The sequence below is a fragment of the Phoenix dactylifera genome, unplaced genomic scaffold, assembly GCF_009389715.1.
Source record: "Phoenix dactylifera cultivar Barhee BC4 unplaced genomic scaffold, palm_55x_up_171113_PBpolish2nd_filt_p 000828F, whole genome shotgun sequence".
In the NCBI taxonomy this organism is placed as follows: Eukaryota; Viridiplantae; Streptophyta; class Magnoliopsida; order Arecales; family Arecaceae; genus Phoenix; species Phoenix dactylifera.
Window position 1 is genome coordinate 128,023 of NW_024068195.1, and position 21,848 is coordinate 149,870.

Consider the following 21,848-nt stretch of genomic DNA (forward strand, 5'->3'; position numbering starts at 1 on the left):
CTCTTATATGTTGAGCATCGACGATATATAGTCTGGGTCCTCTGGGATCGCTTATCTAAAAGCTTAAACGACCATTTGACAACGAATAATGCCTTTTCTGCCTATTTTCTGGTTTTCATATCCAGATATCAAACTGATTCCTTTGATTTGTTCTCTCTCCATTTTTTTTTTTTTTTTTTTTTTTGCACTTTTGAGGAAATGATTCCCTTGAATTATCAAGGAAAAAAAAATCAAAGGATCAAAAAAAAATTGCATACCCTGAAAAACTGGGACAACATATATACAAGAACAGATACATATATATCAGAATAGGGTTGATAGGTGGGAGCGAAAATTATAGTTTCAGGCAATATAGAATATTTGGCGTACATGCGAGAGTACAATGATAGGGTTTCGAGGATTGTATATATCTTATCAGAGTACGCCAAAATATTTCAAAGAATCGTATCGGATCTATACATTAGTATCACATTGAAAATTATCTAAAAATATATTAATTACATATATATATATCTATCAACACGATAGAAGGCTAAATTTTGTGCAGGCAGCATCAACGAGTGCCGGACGTTGTACGACCCGATATATCGGCAAATATGAAAAGCATGCTCTTAGATTCGCTCCATGCATATTTACAGTCCGGATCACGCAGAACATTTAAAGGCACAGCTCAACATTGATACAGCACAAAATGGGAGAGCTGCACCTCTGAACACCGAGCAAGAAACTGGAGTAAAACCGAACAAAAACAAGAGGAAAATAGAACTGGTGCTACTACATATGAGAAACAGTCAAACAGATAATAAATTACTTGCTATAAAACAACATTATTATGTGTGCTAAGAATTTCAAATTCCTAGCGGTGTAAGCACGGTGGCCGACCGGAACACTTTTGAACGATTGCGCACAGTATCCTAATTTTCCGTGTTTTACTATTCAAGCATGCTTAGTTGACGACAGAAATGGTGAACGTAGGAAACATCGGTTGCTGTTTAATACAATAATGCCTGCTAAAACTTATACATCCGCCCGTATGCTTTCAAAAAGAACTCCATCAGAAGAACATAAGCTTGCAAAGGAAAACATAGAAAGGGGGAAGAGAGGTAGTGGGAGAGATTTATAACAAACCCACTCTTAAGTAAATTTCTTCTTCACATATTTCTTTCCCACTCCTTTCCTTGCTGATACCCAACCCCATGCAAGCCCAAACCAAAAGATCATATATCGCGGGTTCCCCACGTATACATATTGTAAGATTACTTGTGTATCATATACGTATATAACACTCCAAAGAACCCTGTTTCAAAAGAACAAAAAAAATGCATTACCAAAAGCATAACAAAAAGAGGAGGATAGATCTGACGACGTCAACTCACATGTTCGGATCCATCTCCGCCCTCTCCCACTCGTTCAGCCGCACCACCACCAGCAACCCTCGTAGAGCTAAGCAGCTGAGCGAATGAGGTCACCTTCTCGCACTTCCTCTTGTTCTCACCTCCCCTCCTCCTCTCCTCTCTACCACCAATATTACTACTGGAGGCAGCTTTACAAGAGGAAGTGGACGAGGAAGAAGAGGAAGAGACGGGCTTGGGGATGTAGAGGGAGGTGGCGAAGTTGGTCTTCGCCTTGGACCCCCTCATCCGCCGGGCGGCAGCGTCGTACGCCCTCGCCGCCTCCTCCGCCGTGTCGAACGTCCCCAGCCAGTGCCGGCACCGCCCTATCCTGTCCCGTATCTCAGCCGACCACCTCCCCCACGGCCTCTTCCTCACCCCTCTATAGTTCCTCCCAACACCGGTCCCCTCACCGGCCCCGGTAACCCCACCTACCTTAAACTCATCTTCTTTCTGAGCCGCCGGCAGCCTCTCCGGTCCGGCTTGGTCAGGCCGGTTCCCGTAGAGCACGTGGTAGCCCACCACGGCCGCTATCCCGTCGAGCGGTGGAGGTCGCGGATTCTCTTCAACCGCGGCGGTCGAGGCGGCAGGCAAAACCAGCCCGGTTGGGGCGGGCATCTCGGCTGGCTCTGATGGTTCTTGCTTGATGCGGACCGAGGGAAGAGAGGCGGTGGAGGCTTCCATGGCTTTGATAAGGCTGGTCATTGGCTGGAGAGAGTGGCGAAGGAGTGGTATAAAGTTCGGAGATGTGGTCACCTCCGGTGAGCTTAAGTTCCTTTCAGCCGGGCAAGGGGAATGTGAAAAGACGGCGGGTGGGGGGCCATGCAAGTGATAGGAGGTCGTACGGACATGTCTCTGATCTTTTATGTACGATTGGAGCAGTGCATGAGGGCTGGCGTGGAGTATAAGGAGGCCATGGAAGCTCAGTTTGTTCTCGCTGGTGTCACCGGAGGTGACTGCAGGACGGAGGAGGGTAACAGGCGGGACGGATGCAAGGCTCGATTTAAAGTAGGACCCACTCATCTGGAGATAAAAAAAAATGGGGCCCACGATCACTGCAAACGTTTCTGGAAGGCGGAGGGTGTGTAGGCCTCCTGACCATGGGGTTATGGTCGCAATGATGGGTTTTTTTTTTCTTCATTATGTTATTAGTTCTTCGGAGATATTTAGCACTGATCTGGGTGCTGAAATTTCTTGAAAATCCGACTTGGCGCAATTCTGGATCAGTTAATTTGAAAGCTCAGGAGATGCATCCATGCAATTTTTGATGGCTGAATCTTATTCTGATATTATTGATACGAAAGTCCTCTTCTATTGTGGCGATTGCAAGGGGGTTAAATTTTATTTTGGTTGAAAATTGCTTGGTGTAAACTTCCATGCAAATCCTTCCATGCTTAAGCAAGTATTCTTGACTCTAATACAGCCACTTGTGATACCTGCGATAAAGAAGAGAATTTGAATCATGTCCTATTGCCATGCCATGTTGCTCGGAAGGTTTCTGGGATCATCTCTAATCTCTATTTCTAGTCATTTTGTCTTGCCAGTTTATTGTTGGATTATCTTTCAGCCAGTAACTTAATTAGTTACACATAAGCCCATAGTTGCTTATTTCGGTTGGTTGCTTGGGAGGCATCAAAATGACAGGATATTTTAGATGGCTTCTCCAAATTCAAGGTTTATTGCTATTCAATTCATTCATCTTGCTCTTGAAATTTTGGAGACATCAGCGAGTCCATGCTTCATTTTTTCAAGGCACCATATTGCTTGGAGCTCCAACATCTCCCTTCCTACTAATATACATATTCATTGGGTATCTCCTTCTAGAATTTGAAGATAATCAACTTTGATAGTTAGCTTGGAAGCAATTAAGATGCGGCTGCATTCTTTATTAAGGACCATTTTGTTAGTCTTATCTATGCAGGTAGCAGGTGTTTTTTTTGGCTACATCTGTTTCTCTGACTGAATATTAAGAGTTGCCTAGAAAGGTTTTAAGGTTGCATTCTACAATTTTCAATGTAGAAGATTATTACTTGAAAATAATTGTAGTGTAGTTATTGATTGGATCGGTTGGAAGTCTCTCTCTAGATTATTAAATCTTCTTCTTTTTGAAATCTTCAGTTTTTGTGCAATTTTGAAATTTTTTTCGTCCCAAATTATATTTTCAAAAAAGCTAACTTATGTTGCTTGTTGGTTGATTGGTATAGATTTAATTATGACATTCACACCAATACTGCTGTACATTCGTAATTAGCTTTGTAACACTTCGAGATACCGAGATCAGCACCCAGCCCCTTAGGTCGATGATGTGGCACACCATATACCTGCCACGTCGGAAGCGCCGCTGCACCAGTAAAGGTTATCAAGGCTAGCAGAAAGGCAGGCGTTAGGCGAGGTGGAGAATTAACTTATGGTCATATCGTGTTAAAAAGGTGTGATCATTACACAATCGTCCCCGTGTAACACCTACGTGGATTGCGCGATCTCACCGGGTGTAACTGGTCAGGGGAGAAGGGAGGACGGTGAGATGACGGGGGTGACCGGCTGCTGGCGATGTGATGCCCTGTCTCATCCGGCTCACCGCCTCGACATCCGGTAGCGAGACTCGAGCTGCGCGTCAGCTTGTCGTCAAAAGTTACGGGACTGTGTTCTACCACTTCCATTAATAGCTTGTTATACGGTTAAATCTACAGAGACCAAGGAACAGACCCACTGCATCAACCCAGACCCATAACGGGGCCCACCTATACAAATGCTCGGTCATGATGGGGGCTTGGTCCCTATATACCGAGGCTGGCATTTGGTGTTCTAATTTATGACTCAATCGCAGGGCACAGGCGGCAAAAGATAAGCAACTGGGACGTGCAGGGGGGTTTCTGAATAACCTACCAGTTTTCTGAGCATATTTATATTTTATCGGACAGTATGAAAAGGAGAAATCCACTTTTCCGAGGAGTATGAAGAAATCGAGTGATGCAAGTCGAAGAAGATAACACGCGGTTCAAGGAGGGAGGGCACGGCCCAACGGGCCATGATATGCTACGTGTAGAGACGATGACTTATGGTTTTAAGGACGACGGGATCATTGCCGTTTTCATGGTAAGATTTTGTTTTATCTTTGGGTAAAATGCAACGACAACCAGATAAGAAAGATATCAGCCCTAAAAATTTAAAACTTTTAATTAGTTTTTTCTTTTTTTAAATTTAATTCGAAGCCCCCACCAAGTGCATCTCCTCTCCCCTGACGACCTCCGCCGCATGCACTCCATGGCCACAAGCTCTCTGATCCCTCGCCACCCCTTATCCCAAACCCTCGCCTGCTTCCTCGAAACCCTAACTTTGGATCGACGAAATCTCTCGCCTATCCACCACGTCCGCTGTGGCAACCCCGCCTACCGGTCTTGGACTGATGAGCTTGGGAAGAGAGCTGAAGCTGGTGAAATAATCCCTTGTGCTGGTGGATCATTCTTAAAGATATCTCTGTATCACGGGAGAACTAAAAATCCAACAACCATCTCAACAAGAATCTGAAAAAAATGTTTATCGTTTAATTCATAGGTCAACGAGAGCCTTGACTCAAGTAGCTCACCAGAGATGTTGGAGTTGAAGCTGGCGGAGAAGTCAAAAGAGTCGTGAAGGAGATTTGTTGCATCAGACGATGGAGGCAGGCAGGCTTCGCATCGGAGGATCGGATGGTGAGCTCCCGGAGCTAAAAGTCGACGAATCCGGAGACGGCAATTGAATGAATGACGAAGAGGGATTCCGAGTTAATGATTTTTTACTGTTTTTCTTTTACGATCTATATTGAGTGTATTTCAGCCATTTTAGTCGCTCCATTAATGATGTCAGGGACGAGATCGATGGCTAAACTATGTTGATATGGAAAAATAAGTTCTGATATTTAGTTGAAATTTTTTAAACTCCTAGGATCATTGTGTTTTGCGCCCAAACTTAAAAAAAAAAAAATGTCGCTGCAATTTTTTTTTTTTTTTGGAGGGTTGTATGGCTGTGTCGAGCTTTAGAACGACAGGCGCGGTGGCCTCCAAATATTATATCTGTCCAATCATCTACTATATCCGGAGGTTTGCTGCTAAGCGTGTGTGTGGACTATAGTTAATTAACATTAGATGCATATTAGTACAGGGCGTGATGTTTTTTGTTTGGAGGGAAAAAAATAATATGATCTAATCTAAAGATATCAGTCAAAACCTATAGTTGTTATATAATTTGTATATGGAGGACTTTAGATAATTATTTTTTCTAAAATCTCCTCTACAAAATAATTCTTTGGTATTTTTTTTTCTTTTCAAGTCTGCATACTCTTGTACATTTCCCCGAACAAGTACAGTAGTTTATAATATTATTTTGTATTAAAGATACAATTTGTAATATCAACATGGTTGCCGCCAAAATTCAGCCCAACCATGAGTTGTTTGGAGATCAGTGTTGATGAGGTCGGCAAGCACTAGTGAGGTTGGTGGAGATGCTATACGGATCGGCAAAATTGGTCCAAGCAGAAGATGGTGAGTTGGAGAGAGTGATTGGTGGTGGCTATGCTCGAACAAAGAAGCTGGTGCGACATATACGTACGACCTGAAACAAGAAAAGAAAGGCCATTTATCGGAGTTTGTCCCGCATAAACTCTTTAATACCTTAGTTAGGTGGAGATCTTAGGAAAACAGTGGAGACTTGAGAGAGTGGTAGCGAGCATGAAGAAAGTGTAAGAAAATCATACCTGAAGATCCCTTGAGCATAGAAAACAGTGGAGACTTGAGAGAGTGGTAGCAAGCGTGAAGAAAGTGTAAGAAAATTATACGTGAAGATTCCTCGAGCATAGCCTATATAAGCAAGGATCGGTATCCGAGTATTGCTCGATAAACACCGCCTTATTATGCGCGTCAGGTTAACCATGCACGATCATAGGTTGAGTCGTAACAGTCGGTCCTGAAAGAAAATTTAAATATCTTTGTGGCGCTCTGAATGAAGGCTACACAGCAAACTCTTATTAGCCAGCCCGTCTATATCAACAGAGGTCAGTTTTGAAGCATATCAAACACTTATGTGCAATTCTTGCCTTCTCAACTTTGATGAAATTCAAGAGAGCATCAATATCTTTCTGGACTTAAATTAATTCTGTGATAGACAAGTTGTTCTATATATTGATATTTGTGTTTCAATATTTATCATGCAGATTATTGATGGATTAGTTATGAGAACTGCTCGACAAAATCAAATCAACTCGGATATGATTTCAATATTTCTTGTGCATCTCATAGTTCTTTTTGTTTCACCATCTCAACGAAAGAAATGGGCAGGATGGGCTCCTGTTCAATCCTTAAAATAAATAAATAAATAAATAAATAAAACATTAAGTAAAAGATGTCTTATAAAGCCATGCATCATTGCGCATTTGTGCTATAGACAAACCGCCTCCCAACAGTGCCTTGCGGTTGGATTAGAACTAGTACTTTTTTTTCTTTTCAGAAGAACATTAGAACAATGTTTGAATTTTACTTAAAAACAAACTATATATTTTATTATCCTTTCTTTTTTTCCCCTTTACTGAGAGCCATAAGCTAGGAATTTTCAAAGATTCAAACTTTATGTTGGTTACTGATCCGGGCACCTGGAGAACATGGAAAACTTCTCCAGATAAAGGTGGGCAAGCGCACATCCTCGTTCGTCTGACCGTCTCCTTTGCTTGCTTGGAATTTCAGAGGACCATCTTGGGTCAAGTGTCAGTGTGTAACCCAAAGTCATTCAACATTACAATTTTATCTAATCATCTTGTAATTGAATATAGAGAAATTATATCGCACATCATGTATGCCATTCGTCACAACCACTCATTTTTATAGACTCCGTTCATCAAGCGCTCATCTTGGTGCACTGCCTTAAAAATGAGCAGCTCTAATTACCGGCATACATGGTCATATAGTGCACGTCATGTAACATATAATTTCTCGCCTAGGATTGTTCTTATTTCGTGGGAGTCCCCACTCTGTGGCCATCTGAAGGTGAATTTTGACAGAACTGTGTGTCTGATGTTGGGGACAGTGCAGGTGTGAGTTTTGTGATCAGGAATCACGAATCGAGGTTGATTGTTGCAAAGGGCGACGCTTGTCTGGATTGACGGCCATCGGAGCGGAGCTCAGGGCAGCACGAGAGTAATCGATTGGATTCAATTGGGGGAGCCGAGGAGGGGTGACAATCCTTTGTTGCGTGACATCTGGAGGATGGCGGGCGACTGCAGAACTTTTCAGGCCGTATATGCATACTGTGAGGCAAATAGAGCTATGAATTGGGTCGCTTTCTTTACTGTATAGTATTTTAGCGAGGTCCTCCAGATACACCAGAAGATGTATATATATATAATTTCCCGATAATAAGCTCTCTTTGGCCCAATAAATTGTTTATCCAGCAATCTGATCTTCTTGTAACTTGCCGTGGAGTAAGAGCCATCTTCTGCCAATGTTTGACAAGTCCACTTCGTAAAAAGACAAGTAGAATTTATTTTTTTTTTTGTTCTCAAAAAAGGTGTGCACCTCCACCTTGACATGCTTTGGAAGAACGAGACTTTGTTGGCTACGATCATAATATAATAGCATCTTCTATGATGAGAAGTTGAGAACACGGTAGTGTATGTTTACGTGGAATGCAGGTTGGGTGGATCCGGTGCCGCTGATGCTAGGCTTCCCCTGAATATTGTGACAGTTTTAGTCTCTCTTTTTTTTTCCAGCAATTATGCGAAAGTTATAATCATGAGGGCTTTTATAAAAGAAAACAAGCTATGATGAATGACGCGAATTTTGATGTGTGTTTGGAAGCAGCTACTAAATTTCTTTATCAATTGCGAAGGATAAACAGAGATAAAGGCATCATGTAGCTCTGATTGCCAATGACACCAATTTTGCTCCATCTTCATATAGGCTACTACTTTGTGAAGCCAATGCAAGTCTTAGCCTTTTTTCATTTATGCATACATTACTCCCACAAAATCTGGGATACGGCTTACTCAAATTGAGGGCTATATCCATGAACTCAACGAGTTGATTATATTACAAAAAACTTTGCATGGAAAATATATCTCATTCTACCCATTCATTGATTCCCTATAATTTTAATTTTTTTTTTTTTTTTATTTTGCGTTGAAGGATGTCAGGAGTAGCATTGTTCTGTTTCAAAAAGACACCTCGGTTGTGATATCTTTTCCAAGAGGGTAACCAAAGAAGGGGTTAGGTAGCAATATCTTGTCACTGTATTCGGTTAAATATACAACGTGTAGATCTTGCTGCCTTCATTAATGAACTGCCAATAATTCTTTTACTTATGGAAATCACCCAGCCCATTTGAAGAGAAGAAGAAAGAAAAATCTCCAATTAAAATATCAAATGCTTCCACCAAAGCCAGGGCATGCCCAGAATAAGTTCAAGTAGGAGAGGTACTAAATCTATATGCCACAAATCAACTGGAAAGCTTTCAACCACCGTCACCGTGGCAACACTTTATTCATAGCGGGACCTAAATCTTGTAACCACATGACACTATTACTGGCCATGTAAGAGAGAGAAATTAGGGTTAGATATGATATATTATTTTCTTTCTTTTCTTATCGGGGCTGGAAATGAGTAGATGGACCATTATCCATACCCACCCTATACTTGCCTCGGGACGAGATGAGACAAGTAGAGTCTTGAAATGGTCAAGTTAAACAAGGAAGATTGGATGGGTTAGGTCGGGTAAAACTACAAAAAATAAAAAAAAAATGACATACTTTTTTTTTCTCCTCGGAGAGGGAATTTGTGAAGAGTTTTATATATCTTAGTTAGATTTGGGGTGAGTTTTAGCATTACCCATACTCATCTCGGATCTACAATGACCCACGTAAAATTAGAGATGGCAATTAATGATCCGACAAGTCAAACCAACCTGCTTTAAGCAGATTTTGATTTGATATAAATGGAAAAAATAGGTCAACTCGTCTAGACCTGTTTATTAAATAGGTTCGGTTCAGGCTTAAATCTTTGATCCGTTTAACCCATTTTAACTCGTTTGATAATTGCATCAAATCAATAACCCAACCTATTTAACTTGTTTGAAGTCTTCTTAACCTGTTTAAATCTATTTAATCAATTAAAAACTCCTCTAACGCATTTAACCTAACTTGACCTGTTTAATAGATAGGTTATGCAGGTCGGATTGAGTTATCTATTTAATAAACAGGTTGGATTAGGACTGATGAATTTTTAACTCGATATGTATCCAAACCGACCCGATCCAAATCCGATTGATACCCTTAGGTAAAATATGCCCCATTAAGATCGAATCAGGTTGGGTACCCAATTGAACAGAATAAATTGTCATCCCCATGTATTATATATGTTATATATAAACTAATTAATATTATTTTAAAACTCTGTTAGCTTAATTTAGATATGACCTGAGCTGAAGTTAAATGGACATGGGTCCCACTCTTCATAGGTTTAGCGACCGCAACTAAACTCTTGAGCCTAGTTGACATCCTGCCCTGTTTTGGCTTCAGTTGAAAGATTTTTTTTCCCCCTCTTTTGATGAAGCCTTTACTAGAAAGAGTTGCTACCTATCTTTACAATTGTCCACCCAAATATCCACCAATTTGCAACTACTACATCGAATTCACGATTAGACATGGGAAAATTTACCATGAAAACTAGCTGTAGAATTTCCAAGAACTACAGAGAATTTGTATTCCATTCAGATCGCGTTTACAATGGCAACAAGAAGACTAATATATTTAGTTGGTCACTCCATAATTTTATTATATCTCTAAATTTCAATCTAGTCTATTATATTCCCTTTTTTTTAATTAATATGGATTTATAACGTCAACTACAGCTGGAGAAGCGTACCAAGTTGCTAATTCCAACCGTTCTTTGGACTTGGAAAAGGCCCGCGTCGTGTGACTTCTTTGACAACTCTTCGCCGGCAACAATCCGTGTCCAAATCGTTGCCGTCGTAAACGCGGATTGAGAGCTCCCTCGGACACCAAAACTTTACCTCATCTTCTCTGGTACTTCCTCTCCTTTCTTCTTATAAAAGCATCGTTCCCCTTTATACGCCCGTAACCCCATATTTTCCATCTTCTCATGGCTTCTCTTCATGAAGGAATTCCAATGAAAGGGATCGAAGAAGAAGAAGAAGAAGACTACGAGGAGGCTTTCGGAACTGGAGGTCATTGTCTTTGCTTTTTGTGCTTTAGATGCCCGTTAGGAAAGGTTAAAAGGACCGTATATAGGTCCCTGCTGACGGAAGATGGCAAGAAAGAGAAGTGGTGGGCGGAGAAAGGAAAGAGAACCAAGGAACTGCTGCTGGAATCCATGGGAAGGCTGAGGTCCCACAACAACATCAAGAGGAGAAAGCCGGTGTTTCGCTACGACTCGACGAGCTATGCCCAGAATTTTGATGAAGGGGACGACTGCGGAGTCGAAGAACCGATGACCGATCAAACCAGACAAAGTTGTGCATCTTGATGATTTTTTTTTCGTTCGTTCATTTAGTCATTCATTTATTTTCCTAGTTTTTCTTTGATTCTTGCATTATTTTTGTTGTAAGAAAGCTAATAGCAATTCTTTGGTTCTTACATGGTTTTGGTGTGAGCGAGTTGAAATTGGCCATCAGAATCTTAGCACCCGGACCAACATTTTGAGTCACGAAAGATTAGCAAATCAATGGATTTCTCCAGGCAAAACAACCATGTCTTAGGTTTTCGGGCCCCATGTTTCTTTTCTAAACAAATAGGCCCAACGTTGGTTGTTGTCCATGTCAATGGCGCACGGTTGGCTCTTGCTTGTAAAACCCAAATGATTGGGGTTCAGAAAATTCAGTCTCTTCAAGCAAACAAAACACAATATAGTTTCAGAAAGTTTCTTGAACCACATGGTAGAGATCCCCACTAATACACCCCCTTTATCATACAATGACCCCAACCAAATGGCATATCAGAAACTTCGAAAAATAATCATACTGGGGACATGCATCCCCTAATTTTACCTGTCATGGAAAAGCAGTTAGTGCCAATCAAGAAATGTATCGTGAACTTGAGATGTTCTTCCAACATTGCATCACTTTCGACTCTGATAGAATTATTCTTCATGATTAATAAAGATCGACTCTGCCATGAAGACAAAAAACTCTTCTCCATGCAAGAAATCAGTAATCAACCACTACAGGGATATAATTGGCGTCGGAACTTGGTTGAATCATCCTATGTAATAACTGGCCCCTCATATCAGATCTGTAAATTTCAAGTTCCAATTCATAGTATTTCACACGTCCAAACAGCTCATCAGTGCGATCGTTTCTGTAACAAAAGCTTATGGTTTACAAAGAACACCCTGAGGTCGTGACCATACAAGCAAGCACTTTTAACCATGAGAAAACCAAAATCAAAGGAAGAAAAATATATGGGGAATTACAAGGGAAAGAGCACTCCTTGTTATGGCCATTTCAAAAGTGTGGCAATCCTTCCCTTTTAATTCCCAAACTCAAGACCTGCCTGATTAATCGACAAACCAACACCAAAGGTCATAAAATACTGGTCATAGAAAAAAAAAGTTGCATCCGAAATCATTTTTATCCTTTGTGAGACAGAGATGCTGCCATAGACCGCAGCCTGTTTGCAATCTCTGTGAAGGTCAGCCTCTCTGATGGTTCAGCCGACCAACATTGCTCCATCAATTTTCTCCACTCAGGATCACAAGTCTCAGGTACTGGAGGTCGCAGCGTGTTGCTCACAATTCCACCTATTCAGGAATGAAATCAAAATTGATAAATTAGAGTTGCCCAGAAATTAATGGAGAAAAGACATAGTCAGGCAACAACATGCATTGGCTGCCAAAACATCACCTATGATAGCTCCATAGTGCAAATCAGCATATGGTTCTTCCCCAGTAAGGAGCTCCCACATAACAATTCCGAATGAGAAGACATCGACCTGTGGTTATCCATTAGGGTAAAGATGAAACAAACCAGGAAACTAAAAAGCCATTGAAGTGACACATGGAGGTTCAGCTAACCTTTTCGGAGACACAACTGCTGCTGCCATTTAGAAGTTCTGGAGCCATCCAAGGCAGTGTTCCTCGCACACCACCAGAAATTAGGGTACGACACTTCACCTTTGATAGGCCCAGATCACCGACCTGCAAAGATGCAGTACCACAGTGAGCTGACCATGAGACAAGTCATGCCAACATCCCAAGTCTCCAAATTGGAGTTGTCACACACCAATATGATCATGCTGCATGTTCAAGAACAAATCATTCATGCAAAATTGCATGTAGCCCCATATTTAAATGAAATACAAGAACAAATCATTCATGCAAAATTGCATGTAACCCCATATTTAAATGACTCCACGCGCACACGCACGAAAAATTTTCTGATAGAGGACCAGAACAAGATATTTTAAGTGATCCAACATGAAAAAAAAATATTATTACGTGAAAAAAGAATTGGAAGGGTTAACCCATACATGAGAATAAATAGTGTAACCATAAGCAGAGTTATGAAGCCCTATCCCAAATAGACGGAGAAGATCTCATGAATGCTGGTTCGCCAATCATTTCCAACAAGGCTTTATCCGCACTTTCATATCAGGTATTTTTAAAATTCTGTGTCATATCTTTCATTCATGTCATTTTAGGTCTTCCTCTCCTCTTTCGTGCCGCTACTGCATGATACCTCAGTCCATCTTCTACTGGAACCTTCCCAAATCTAGACATGCCCAGACTCTCTCTGTAAATTCTAGATCATCTAGTATTCAATATGCTTAATGTATTGCTCCCTTGATTGTTTATCCTGGTTTGTCTCACATCCACCAGAGCATTCATCTACTACATATTCAGGAGCACAAAATCTTAAATAAGCATGGCAGAACATAATGCGACATCCTGTGGTCATGAGGGGCAAATCACAAGCTACGGTTACTTCATAACAGGGTGTGTTGCAAGAAACCAACTGTACACAAGATTTGGGTGAAGTTTGTAAGAGATACAGAGCACCTGAAATAGTTGACAGATGAAGGAAATCACCCTCATGGAGATTTTTCACAAATGACTTCATGCATGGAAAAGTTTTAAGATCACAACTGCATGATTGTTTTTCAAATATCAAACACTCCCATTAAACTCAGACAGTTTATTGAGATTTCAAGGGCAGGTAACAAGCCAGGCACAAGTCAGATCACCGATTAGACAATGTTAAATACAAAATATAAAGGTCCTGCTTGGCCAAAGTTTAATTTCAAGGACCAATCCCAAACCAGTGCCAACAACATGAAGGGAGGGGAGGGGGGTCATCACGAGGTGCAGAACAAATGCATGATAAATCAAGGCTGCAACAGCTATGGTATTCTAGAAAGAGAGGAGGCAAGAGACAAGAAGAATTGAGAATGCATTAGGTTTGGACCGGGTTGGAGTATATAAACCATATTATAGCATATTTATTAATAAAGTATATATATCATTATACATATAATGGTATATTATATTCAGTTTTGGACTAAACCAAGGTTGACCTGAGTGCGTCGCATGCGGGAATCAGTATCAAGACAAAATCTAATCCTAAACCATCCCCAGTTCGAGTTTACTTTGCCCAAATTAACTTATGTCCAACCTGATAGGCCACGAGGCACCATAAGCCTACCACCAATTTTAGCTATCATTTAGTAGAATACAACGTGTTTAGGTAGATATGACATTAAAAGTCTAGCTTAAAGTTTGCCATCTCAGTACCGGACCCCGTACCGGTGCCACATTAGCACTGTATCGGTATGGTAGGTACAGGATCTTTTTGACGTGCCAAGTGTCGGTACGCCTCCTATACCGGGTACCGGTATCAAACCGATATGGTACACCTTGTACTGCTCGATTCGGGCCAGTACAGCGAACCATAGTCTAACTAGTACAAATACAAAACAATATGAAATTGATGTACCTTCTATAACCTTTACTAATGCACATAACATTCAAAAGAAAATCCAAAATGGAGAAAAGATTGTTAGATCAAAGTGCGGTGCAAATGGGGTAGGGTTCACCAAAAGCAAACTAGATCCACCCTAAACGTAAGGTCACTTGAGATAACCAGTGTTACCCAAGTGTCAAAAAATTAGATACTCACCTTTTGGTATAGATTTTTGTAAGAATCCATGTGGGCGTGCGTTTAGTCCTGCATTAGCTATGCACTATGTTGATCCAAATATCGCCTTTCAGTTAATCTTTTTTTGGATAAGGTCTTCGATCATTACAAATAGTACTAGAGCAGACTTGACCCATGGCCCATATATACTTGGGGACATTGCAGCACATATCCATTTGGATTGACCATAATCCGATCATAGTGTTTGTGATTGAATTTAAAGTACTTATGATTAGATTTGAATGAATTTGAACCCTTAGTCTGGCGACGATGCCAGAACTTAAACGGAGAAAGTATGTAAAGACCCATGTGAGTGTGTGTTCAATTTCACAGGCTATGCATCGGGTTGATCTTAGGTACTTACATAGGGCCAAGTAACCTAAATAATATCTTCCGGCTAACCATTTTAGATGAGATCTTGGATCTCACAAATGGTGTCACAACGAACCATTAAGACCCACGTGGACTAGGGGGCACTGCAATACAAGCCCATTTGAGTTGACCATGGGCTGATCGTGATATTTATAATTAGATTTATGGTACTTGTGGTTGTATTTGAATGTATTTGAACCCTTAACCTAACGAGAATGTCAGTTCTTAAATGAAGAGAGTAGGTGAGGACTCGTGTAAGCATGTGTTTAGTCCATATTGACCGTGCATTAGTTAAATCTTGACTATTGATACAGGCCAAGAAACCTAAATAACACCTTCTTGCTAGCTTTTTTTAGGTGAAGTCCTAATTTATTACAGTTTGGAAGTTGATGGATAAATTGATCTTTCTAAAAAATGACTATGAGATGCCAAAATGAGGCAGGAGTCAGCTTTTGTTATTTTAGAGCTTGGTTAAATATGTAAATATTAAAGTGCAAAAAGACATGTTCCATATCCTTAAGCTAATTTTGGACTAGGGCTTCTACCTTAATTTCAATTCATTATCAATCTTCCTTCTTGTCAATCTTCAACTAGATGCACACTCTAGACAATCCTTTAATTTCAAAACCGTTCCATATATTGGAAATATGAAGAGCGGATGTGGAGACCAAAGAAATTTCAGATAAAATAAAGGGCATAAAGAAATTTCAGATAAAATAAAGGGCATCACAATGCACAAGGCTCCTGCCACTACAAGATCTAAAAAGGGTCGGATGTACCCAATCTTACCCCCGTATGAGTAGAGTTTGTTTCTATGTTTCGAACTTGCAACATCCAAATCACAATGGAGCAACCTTACCATCGCACCAAGGTCAGCCCTCTAAGTGAATCCCAGATCCATACCTTCTTTTCTCCTCTGCACACAAGAGGGATGAGGGGAGTTCGAAGAGCTAATGTGCTCCCACATAGCATCTTGAATGGTGATCGATTCTAATGTTTGAATATCCTATATAAGTGTCCTTTTTAGAAAATGAACTCAAAGATCTTCCTTAACATGCCTAGAAATGCCTCTTATGTTTCTTCATTTACCTTTAAAACTGCAAAAATTCCATCAAAGGTCCAAAATTTATGCACTAACATAGCCATCTTCCAGATTAACTCAATATGACATTTTGTTGAGCCATAAAATTTCCACAATCCTCTATAACCTGACCCATCCCTTGACAAAATTTCACGCTTGAGTCCATTGCCACATCTCTGTTGATTATTTTATAGCACAAGGCTTTCAGTAACTTATATATTCAGCATCGAGGAGGATCTGGTAGTAATCTATCCTTCACATTTTTGCTGCAACAAAAATATTCTTAGGTACAATCTTTAGAAGAAATATTTAGTATGCACTTTAAAAAATTCCAAAATTTAATTAATGTATTACTATCTACTTCATCAAGTTTCTTCACATCTACTTGGTCACGGACTGTTTGCATGTTGGTTTCTTACCTGTTTCCCGGGATAGAAGGTCCAGATCTCTCTACCTCAAGTGATTGATCGATATAGGAGAGCATGCTTAGTTTCTTCTTCGGCATATCTAGGCAAAAACAATTAATTATCTTCTATGTTATCCATTGTTTATCCTGTTTAATTAAGGCCTCCTGTAGATGGAATCTCTTATTTACAGTCAACCTTCATAAAACAGGAACTGACATCCCACCAGGCTCTGTAGCTTGACAATTAGCACCCTAAGGCGTCACCCATCCTAAATAAGTTTATGTTTCACAAGATGCAAAGAGCACAGAACTTTAGTGACAAATTAAACTTGCGAAGCACAGAAGTAAGTCTTAGTTTTGTACTATCAGTAGTGAAGTAGGCATTTGTATTAGTACACATCCATATGTACCATCAAAAGTTTGAACAGATAGCACTGTGCATCAAAGGTTAGACTGCAATATGTTCTGATTAATAAGATGTATGCCCCTGAGAAAACTTGTATTTATAGTTGTCTATGATTGGCAATCTAAATATTATTTACCCAATGATGTTCATTATTCTAAAAAAACAATACGTACAACCTCAAATTATAGCTAAAAATGTAGAAGAAAAGGGCATTACAAATTTTACAACATCAAGATATTACAACCATAGAAAGTAAGAGCCCCTCATGTCATAGGAAGTTTCTATAAGCAACAATTTCCATATAACACAAATAAATACCTTGCAGATTGGACGCTCAGGATCCCTCAAGTTGACAAGTAAATTGTCACTTTTCAAGTCGAAGTGCACAATGTTTTTTCCATGCAAGTATTCCATCCCAAATGCCACATCCATTGCAATCAGAAGACGTTTACGTCGATCAAGTGTCCTGTTGACAATAGTAATAAATAAATGTAGTTTAAAACAGCAGGTCAATGAATAAATGATGACACTTGAGGGACAAGATCATGGGAATAAGAGGATGGCAGGTCACATGATGATAAATGATGACACCTGCAGGACAAGATCACAAGAAGAAGAGGCATGAAAGCAAAGACATACCTGTCATTTCCTTGCAAAGCTTGTCGCAGAGAACCATTAACCATGTATTCTGTTACAGTTGCAACAGATCCCCCAGGACCATCCAGAACAACACCATAAAATGCTAAAACATTTGGGTGGTGCAGATCAGCAAGCTTGTGGGCTTCATTCCAAAAATCAGCCCTCTGGAGATGTATAAGAAAAAACAGAAGATTAAAAAGACATGAAAAAAAAAACAAATAGCACCAGATCGCTTCCAGATCCAGACCATGCGTTCTTCCTCTGAGGGCTTTCCAGCAAAACACCTGTCATTAATTCTTTTTATTGCAACATCTGATCCCCTCCATTTTCCATGATACACTGTACCAAAAGTTCCAGAACCAAGTTCTCTCAGCTCTTCAAGATCACTATTTTTTATTATCTGCAAAGTATGCAAAAGCAACCAGGGATGAATTCCTCTAATTTAAACATATAAGTCTGATACATAAAATATTATAACAAAGTAGTTCACAACCTGCAGGTGCCCGATGTCCTCTGTAATCTGAACAACAGGATTTATTTTGTCCACCTGTTTGACCTTGATGTCCTGATTCAAGATAGATTTCAGAACCTAGGTTAACTCATGAAAATTAAAAGGACAAGGAGGGTAACTTGACCACCTCAATTTTTTGATCAACTACTTCTCCTTGTGATCCTACATCATCCTCAACAGCCTCTCCTTTGTCGAATTCAGGTGTTGATTCCTTCACTTCATGAGCAACGAACCCAGACACAGGAGGTAAAGATGACTGGAGAACTGATGCTGCTACACCCTCAGCAACAGCTTGGAGCTGTTGCTTTATGTGCTCCTCTCTTGAGCCTTTTGCAGCAAAATAACGAAGAAAACTTGCAATCAGTAATAAAAAGACAATTGTATCATCTTTTTTATTATTTTTTCCCCTTTTTTTTTGGTGGGGGGGGGGGTGTAAATTCTGACCTTTTGTGAGTCGAACAGGTTCTTGGCACAAGTCCTTGTTTGGTGAATCCAGTGGGCGGTGAAGATTACCTTCATCTAGTAATGCAACAGCATTTGACCCATTGTTCTTTCCCAAATGGTTTTCATCGCGTGGATCCTTCAGGACAAGAGACTCCCTACTAGCTACCTTGTTGGGTCTTGGAGGCAATGCACCCCCTAATACTTTCCAAGGATCCTGGTTGCTGAAAAGTGAATCCGGCGAAGATGGTTCTTGAAAAGCTTCCACATGCTCAGTGTGGCTAGTTGCATTCAATGATGGAAATGGTATACTACCAATTGGAGGAGGAGCAAAGTAATTGGGCATATCCTTGGAGTGAAGTTGAATGGCCTCATCTTTCCAATCAGCAAGAGGGATAATGTTATTATCACTGTAAGCAGGGGTCATACCAGTGGAGTATGCAGGCATCCCAAGGAACTGTCCATTAGATATTGGATGCTCAATCCCTACTCCAAGATTGTGAGGGAAGGGCCCGTGGTTTCCTACGATGTTTGGCACTTGGCTAGTGCCAGCAGGTTGATGATTGTCCAAGTAAGTCGCATCCGAAGTGGTAAATGGAAAATGCTCAATTGGTTTAGCACAATTTCCCTTGGAAACAAATCCAGAATTCACGAAGTCATTACCAATAAACAAAGCATTCTCTCCAGGTTGAGGTCTGACTTTACAACCATTCTCTACAGCCAGTGGTGGGCCATCAATTTTTGCATCACTAGAGTGTACAAAGGCTTTCCCCTGATCATTAGTTTCCAAATTCTTGGACGGACTTAAATAAAGAGCCTCCATCCTCCCATCAATAGGTCTACCATAGTCATGTGAGTGTCCAGTCACATAGTCCCACATCACAGGTTCCGCTGCCTGAACATTTCCATTTTTAACAGCACTAGCATCAATACCAGGAGCACTGGTGATGACATCCTGCTTGACTGGATACTGAGGTGATTGCAAAGTCTGCCATGACTGTTGCTGCTGCTGCTGCCACCACCACTGAAAACGGTCCTCAATATGAGATCGGGAAGGAGTGCCCGACAACATTTCACTGGATGCTTGTGTATCACCTGATAAGCCAATTGCACCAGTGTTACCCAAAATTCTCATAGGATCAAGATTATCCACCTTCTGAACACCTGACTTCTCACTGGCATATTGTGCCTCAGGAATCTGAGGAAAGCCATAACCCCCTAACTGACTTATGGCAGCCGAGCTCTGTGCTCTGGGTTCCACCAAATTGTCACCTGAAGCTCTAGTAGCTGAATGCAGAGCCCGCTGCCTCCTTGCATCCTCCGATGGTTGACTGTAAAACATTGGGCTACTCTCAGGGGTGCTTCCTTGGGACCCATTCCCACAGTCCTGTATTAGTGTACTAGAATGGACATGGGGCAGAGATTTCTGGCACATATAGCAATCTTCTGATCTCAATGCCAGAAACGGCAGTGGAGGGGGCACCGCCTGCCCATACATCTCCGTATTCTGTGCCGGCAGGTATGAAGGGGGCAAAGGTGGGAGCTGTGACAAAGGCTGGAAAGCCTTATATTTCTGATCACAGGGAGCCTGCGCAGCTCTTCTTCCATATGGTCTCTCCAAGCTAGGCTCCACCATTGCTTGGATTGGTTTCAAGCTACCACCTTGAGAAACCGGAGGGGATGTGGTGATGGACACACCGGGCGCATAAGGATGCATCGCGACAGAAGCTAAATTTACCGATTGCGGCGCTCCCATCATTCCCAATTGCTGAGGATTTATGTATTGAAGTTGGTGAGGTTCTAAGTAAGCTGCCTGCGGCACATACGGTGCCAAAGGAGACTGCTCCGGCCGAACTAAGGTTGGATTTTGAGCAGGAACGCCCAATCCCGGCACTGACACATTAACCCCCAGAAGCCCCGGGGCATCCGGAGACACGGCCGGATGGGTTTCGCCCACATATACTGACTTCGAAGCGTCAACATTAGATGCACGAACAGTAGGGGAAAGAAGTGAGGGCGACGTACCTTCATTGGCGTTCTCCCCAGCCTCGCCCCCAATGGTGCCGTCGGAATTCTGGGTGGAGGAACCAGCACTCGCGACACTCCCCTTTCTCCACATTCCGCTTCCGCTGCCACCACCATCGGCAGTGACCCTACTGACTGCCTCGACATACCCCTGTCGGGTGTCATCTGCGGCGAGGTTTGCAGAGAGGTCCGCGGACTCGGACGGGGGGAAGAGGAAGACACGGAGTTTCGCGGAGCCGTCAGGCGAGGCGGAGGTGAGCTTGTCATACTCCTCCATCATATTAACAAGGTCCTCGGGGCAGGAGACGGAGATAAGGGCATCAAGATCCTCGTCGGGAAGCTGGTACTTGACAACAGCGGGACCGCCGAAAACCTCGTACATCTTGCTCATGAGTTCCGCGAAAGACACATCCTTTCGGACGGAGATGATGCGGGTGTGACCGCCGACGTAGCGGAGGGAGCCGTCGCTGGATCGGAGGAGGATCTTGCCGCCGAAGCTGCATAAAAACTTGACCTTTTTGTTGGAGTAGGAGTTACCTTCAGCGGAACCGGCGGAGACGGCGGAGGAGGAAGGAGGTGAGGAAGTAGGGGGAGTGACGGCGGCGGCGGAGGATGGGGGATTGGGGGCGGAGGTGGGGGCCCAGTGAGGAGGAGGGTTGGGGAAGGGGTCAGATGGGGGAGAGAAGATTTGGCGGGAGGCGAGGCAGTGAGGATTGGCCGCGCGATTGAGGGGCAGGGAGCGGAGATCTTTGGGGATGGAGTTTTGGTCGACGTCCATGGCGGGAGTGAGGAGAGAGAGCTAGGGTTCTGGGGGTTGGGTTGGGGAAAAAAACTAGAAACGAACAGGAGGAGAGCGAGGCGGAGAGGAAGGCGTTTTGGTCAAATTGGAAAAAAAGAGAGGTTTTTTTCTTATTTTACTTTTTTAATCTTGAGGAAGAAGGAAAAGGAGCAAACTTTGGTTGTTTTCAGGCGAAGGAAGAATCGGATAGGGCCGATGGAGAGGGCGGTGGGATGGACTCTAATGTCTTGCTTTCTTTGTTTTCTTTCCTAGTTTTCATCTCAGTTCATCTGGAAGGAGAGTAGGAAAGGGAGAGAGGGAGAAAAAAATGGAGGTATCAGTTTGGACTCGAGGCTGCTCCCATCAACACCACGGAATGGAGCAGAAGTAGGCGGTCCATTTATTTTTTTCCATTCTTGGTACTTTTAATGTTGACGAGCCTGGAAAATGGAACTCCTTTCGTGACTTTCCCGTGGGACCCGCGTTGGAATGGTAGATGCGAGGGGCAGGAGTTTGTTGATCCGCTGAGTGCATGAAATTAATGTAAAGAACCAAAGGATTTAAAAAGATTGAAAAGATTATTTTCATGTTTTTACGTATATTAATATGAATAATTTTAATTTCTCTA

The 21,848-nt window shown here is 41.8% G+C and overlaps 2 protein-coding genes across 3 annotated transcripts; both read right to left on the reverse strand.

Moving 5' to 3' along the window:
* Window positions 1–350: 350 nt before the first annotated feature.
* Window positions 351–2,116, reverse strand: LOC103703714 (ethylene-responsive transcription factor ERF084). Its single transcript, XM_008786662.3, has 2 exons — window positions 1,377–2,116; window positions 351–1,297 (listed from the first exon to the last, which is right to left on the reverse strand). The coding sequence occupies exons 1-2, from the start codon at window positions 2,094–2,096 to the stop codon at window positions 1,268–1,270; spliced, it is 750 nt and encodes a 249-aa protein (XP_008784884.2). The 5' UTR covers window positions 2,097–2,116; the 3' UTR covers window positions 351–1,267.
* A 9,539-nt stretch (window positions 2,117–11,655) lies between these two features.
* LOC103703666 lies at window positions 11,656–21,605 on the reverse strand. Of its 2 annotated transcripts, none has more exons than XM_008786591.4 (9): window positions 18,421–21,605; window positions 18,104–18,303; window positions 17,959–18,012; window positions 17,713–17,865; window positions 17,466–17,629; window positions 17,145–17,292; window positions 12,443–12,565; window positions 12,273–12,360; window positions 11,656–12,169 (listed from the first exon to the last, which is right to left on the reverse strand). In XM_008786591.4, the coding sequence occupies exons 1-9, from the start codon at window positions 21,218–21,220 to the stop codon at window positions 12,000–12,002; spliced, it is 3,900 nt and encodes a 1,299-aa protein (XP_008784813.2). In that variant the 5' UTR covers window positions 21,221–21,605; the 3' UTR covers window positions 11,656–11,999. The 2 variants fall into 2 exon arrangements, with proteins under 2 accessions (XP_008784813.2, XP_008784812.2); XM_008786590.4 differs by having other exon boundaries at window positions 17,959–18,030.
* Between the last annotated feature and the right edge of the window lie 243 nt (window positions 21,606–21,848).

Bases quoted from the DNA above. Each gene is read 5' to 3' on its own strand.
- LOC103703714 (XM_008786662.3), bottom strand. From the start codon at position 2,096: ATGACCAGCCTTATCAAAGCCATGGAAGCCTCCACCGCCTCTCTTCCC. The intron at 1,298-1,376 runs GTGAGTTGACGT...CTTTTGAAACAG, and splicing joins GCGGAGATGGATCCGAACAT to GGTTCTTTGGAGTGTTATAT.
- LOC103703666 (XM_008786590.4), bottom strand. From the start codon at position 21,220: ATGGACGTCGACCAAAACTCCATCCCCAAAGATCTCCGCTCCCTGCCC. The intron at 12,361-12,442 runs GTTAGCTGAACC...GGATAACCACAG, and splicing joins GCAGTTGTGTCTCCGAAAAG to GTCGATGTCTTCTCATTCGG. The intron at 12,170-12,272 runs GTGATGTTTTGG...ATTCCTGAATAG, and splicing joins GCACTATGGAGCTATCATAG to GTGGAATTGTGAGCAACACG.